Source organism: Gadus macrocephalus, chromosome 8, assembly GCF_031168955.1.
Source record: "Gadus macrocephalus chromosome 8, ASM3116895v1".
NCBI classification, from domain to species: Eukaryota; Metazoa; Chordata; class Actinopteri; order Gadiformes; family Gadidae; genus Gadus; species Gadus macrocephalus.
This window is the reverse complement of record NC_082389.1, coordinates 1,729,273-1,733,621: the sequence shown is the minus strand read 5'-3', so window position 1 is coordinate 1,733,621 and position 4,349 is coordinate 1,729,273. Positions and strand designations below refer to the sequence as shown.

The 4,349-nt window shown below is 54.2% G+C and overlaps 1 protein-coding gene across 2 annotated transcripts in view; it reads right to left on the bottom strand.

Moving 5' to 3' along the window:
- Window positions 1–390: 390 nt before the first annotated feature.
- nfatc4 (nuclear factor of activated T cells 4) overlaps window positions 391–4,349 on the bottom strand; it is a 13,896-nt gene continuing 9,937 nt past the window's right edge. For both annotated transcript variants that reach the window (XM_060058002.1, XM_060057999.1), the window contains exons 9-13: window positions 4,045–4,185; window positions 3,058–3,113; window positions 2,718–2,844; window positions 1,575–2,357; window positions 391–665 (exon numbers count right to left, since the gene is read on the bottom strand). In XM_060058002.1, coding sequence (XP_059913985.1) covers window positions 595–665; window positions 1,575–2,357; window positions 2,718–2,844; window positions 3,058–3,113; window positions 4,045–4,185 — 1,178 coding nt within the window. In that variant the 3' untranslated portion in view covers window positions 391–594. The remainder of the gene's footprint in view (window positions 666–1,574; window positions 2,358–2,717; window positions 2,845–3,057; window positions 3,114–4,044; window positions 4,186–4,349) is intronic.

Below are 4,349 nucleotides of genomic sequence, written 5' to 3'. Positions count from 1 at the left end.
TAACCCACACATTCACACACCGACGGCGGCGTCGACCACGCAAGGCGACAGCCAGCTCGTCAGGAGCAGTCAGGGTTGGGTGTCGTGCTCAGGGACGACTCGACACTCGAACTAGCAACCTTCCTGTTACCAGCCCGCTCTACCTCCTGAGCTAGGCCGACCCCATCTTATCCCAGCCTTATCCCTCATTTGGGTTCCTTCTCAAGGCTTCTGCTCCGTCCGATCTGGGTCGAAGAGGCTTTCCTTACCTTACTGACGGCGTAGGGGTCAGGGGGGGGTTGAGTAATTGAAACTGTGATCAAGGGATTAGTAGTAGTTTCACGCTTTTTTTTTTTCCCCAAAGCATTGTGACCCCGGAAAAGAAAGAAAGACACACTGACTTCAAAAAGGTTTGTTTTCTTTGTATAATTTATATCTTTAAAAACATTGCTTGCCCTTTATAAAACCATGAGTGTTCACTGTAGTTCTCAAATCACGCATCAAAACAATTTGCTCATGATTGTCCCATTTCCGTATTACCTTTAACTGGATCAAAGCATCTTAATATGGCGTGCAGGTGCGGCGTCGCATAGTGAGGGGGACAGAGGTGCCGACTCAGTGAGGATGGTTGTCCATCTGGCACTCCGTCCCGAACGACTGGATGTCCTCCCCGATGAACTCATTCACTGCCGAAGGAAAGGAGAACAGGGGGAAAGGTGAGACGGGATTCGCCCATCTGTCCTTTCTGCCTACTCTTCACCTATTCACTCTCTGCTCATCCCTCCGTACGTCATTCATTCATACATCAATCCATCCGTCTCGCCATAGGTTCTCCATCCATACATGTTCAACATCCACTACCCATCCATTCATCCATCCATCTGTCCCTTTTGTCATCCATTCATCCATCTAACCACCCATATCTCAATCCATCTACATCAGGGGTCTCAAACTCGCGGCCCGGGGGCCAATTGAGGCCCGCGGGATGATATTTTGTGGCCCCCTACTTGACATCAAAGTTTAGCGTTGTTGTCTGTTGGCAAACGCACATTTTTGCTGAGTCGCTTGCCACACTTTTTTATCCCTTGTGATAGGGTGACCAGGTGTCCCAGTTTTTCCGGGACATCTGGTCCCAATTTTGAGATGCGTGTCCTGCGTCCCGACAAAAGCCAAAGGACGCTAAAATGTCCCGGTTTTCCACCAACCACTATGAAATGTCCCCGGTTGTCAATGATTACAGAGCCAACATGATCTAATTTACTCCTCCTCTTGCATCCATCCACCAACCCATCCATTGCTCCATCCATCCATCCATCCATCCATCCATCCATCCATCCATCCATCCATCCATCCATCCATCCATCCATCCGTCCATCCATCCATCCGTCCGTCCGTCCGTCCGTCCGTCCGTCCGTCCGTCCGTCCGTCCGTCCGTCCGTCCGTCCGTCCGTCCGTCCGTCCGTCCATCCATCCATCCATCCATCCATCCCTCCCTCCCTCCCTCCCTCCCTCCCCCCCTCCATCCCTCCCCTCTCCTCGTTCCTCCCCCGTTCAGCCGGTCGAGGCCCAGTCCCACCCAGGGGGCGGGGTCTCACCTTCCTCCAGGGTGATGTGGTGCATGGCGGCGGTGGAGGGGGAGGAGCCTGGGAAGGGGGAGGAGCCCTCCGCCCAGCGCCCCCCCACGGGCGCCACGCCCCTCCCCGGGGGCGGGTCCCAGCAGCCCCCGTCGTAGTGGGAGTACGGGGGCGGGTAGTAGAAGTCCTGGTAGGCGGAGCTGGGGGGCGAGGGGGGCGCCTCCTGCTGGCCGTAGGCCGGGTAGTGCGGGCCGGGGGGGGGCAGCGGGGAGCCGGACAGGGGGCTGCCGGCCGGGAAGGGGCTGAGCGAGGACGAGTGGGAGGGCGACGGCGAGGACGAGAGGTACGGCGAGTCCAGCCACGGCGAGGGCGAGGGCGGCCGCGCCCCCCGCCCGCCGTGGGGGTACCGCGGCGGCAGCAGCTCGGTGAAGCCCAGCTCCAGGCTCTCGAAGCCGGCGTGCCGCTCGGCGAGGGGGCCGCCGCCGCCGCCGCCGCCGCCGCCGCCGCAGGGCCCCCGGCCGCCGCCGTCGCCCCCCCCCTGGTCGTCGGGCCGGGCGTCGGGCCGGGGGAAGTACTCGTCGTGCGTGCCCAGCGCGACCGGGTAGAGCGGGGAGGAGTAGGCCGAGGGGTAGGGCGGCAGGTGGAAGCCCAGCAGGGCGTCCTCCGACGTGGGGTCCCCTCGCGGGGGCCCGTCCGCCTTCTCCATGGAGCTCTCCATGGGACACAGCCCGTCCAGGGGCGGGGCCGGGGGCGGGGCCAGGGCCAGGGGGCGGGGCCGCAGAGACTCCTCCTCTTTGAACATGACTGCAGGGAGAAATGTCATTAATTAGATCGGGTCAAATATTGTATTAGACCGTGTTCATATCCAATACAGCACACATTTTGCGTTATCAAATATAGCTTGATTAATCTAACATTATAATACCTTTCTGATGTAAAATAATAATAAAAAAAAAATGTACTTAGTATTATGTATTGTAACCCCTTTCATGAATATCCATAACCCAATATGTCCTCAATAATTGCCTTATTCTTGTTTACCACACACACGTTTTCAGTTGTCTGTGAGCATAGCTCCTCAAAGGACGAAGCACCGTGACTCGACTAGCAACAGAAAACACAACATCTTAACAGGAGACACATGGTCGCCAGCCGGACACTCACTGGGAATGTACTTGAAACAGTGTGTGCTACTGCGCTTCCGCTTGCCGTTGGAGACGTACAGACAGACGGCCACGGGCCGACTGACGGACCGGTCGCTGTAGGCGGGAACCCGAACACACAACAGCCCCTGCAGAGGAAAGCCACACGGACACCTGAGCAAACAGGGATTTACGTTTGTGCATGTGCTAAGCCACCAGATTTGTCATCGGTTATAGATTTGGCTGTTGACCATATGTCGGGGGGGATACCTCATATCTCTGTCACACACACACTCAAACATTCACACACACGCGCACACACGCACACACACACTCGCAGACACACACACAAACACACTTACCTCATTGCTGTTTTCGCGGTCAACACGGGCCTCTTCTTCCCATTGTAACTTGCCGTCTGGGGGGGAGGGAGAACAGAAGTAAGAGCTGCTGAATGGTTTGACCCTTACTACAGGGCTTCAGTGAGGAGAAGGTTTGAATACCTTGTTCACCTTGTTAGCTTGGTCACGCTAGCTATTCTTCTTCTAATTTAACTAATTCATGATCATTCTGATAATAAAATGCTGACTTTCCTAGATGTATTGAACATCTAATAATTTAAATAAATATATATTTTCATAAGAAACATTTTAATTGTTATTAATTGAACTTTTTTAAATACAGTGGGGAGATGCATGCCTTGCTGTTGGCCTTTGGGGGACCGAAGGTTACGAAGCATACACCGGTTGCGTCCTTCAGATATGTCTGAACAAGGGCTGCATCTCTGGGCTGAATGCGGAGGACTCTTATGAAAGCCTCCCACCACAGAGCATTCCAGACACGCAAGATGGGCTTTGGGACACATAAAGCTTCTAGAAGGTTTACCCACCCAAATAACCCATAAGGCTGCTTTTCAATAAAGGAATCTACCTTTATCACAGAACACAAACACACATCCATAGACACACAAACACACACATTTCACGCTCTCTGTCTATCTCTTTCGTTCTCTGTCTCCGTCTCTCCAACTCTCTCTCTGTCTCTGTCTCTCCGTCCCTCTCTCTCGCTCTCTTTCTCTCTCTCGCTCTCTTTCTCACTCACTCGTTATCTCTCTCTCCCTCTCTCTGTCTCTCCCTCTCTCCCTCTCTCTTTCGCTCAATCTCTCTTGCTTGTTATGTCTCTCTCTCTGTCTCTGCGTCTCTCTCTCTCTCTCTCTCTCTCTCTCTCTCTCTCTCTGTCTCTCTCTGTCTCTCTCTCTCTCTCTCCATCTCTCTCTCTCTCTCTCTCTCTCTCTCTCTCTCTCTCTTTCTCTCTCTCGTGTTATCTCTTCTCCCTCATCCGTCATGTACCTGTCCCTCTCTCCATGAAGAGGACTCTAGAGATGGGCAGGAAGTTGGTGCCACTCAGCAGTAGCTCCTCCCCTCCCTCCACACAACAGGAAGTCAGGCTAACCGACTCGATGACGGGCAGCTCCTGGGCCGAGCGCTGGGCTGAGGGGGCGATTGAGAGACACAGACCACGCCATGACAGGAGAGAGTGAGTGAGTGATTGTTACATTTTCGCGCCACAAAGCTACGTCACAAACAACACAGTCTCACTCCGAGTTCGTCAAAAATCAACGCTTGTTTTGGTCTTTTGGCGTCAACTGCTGACG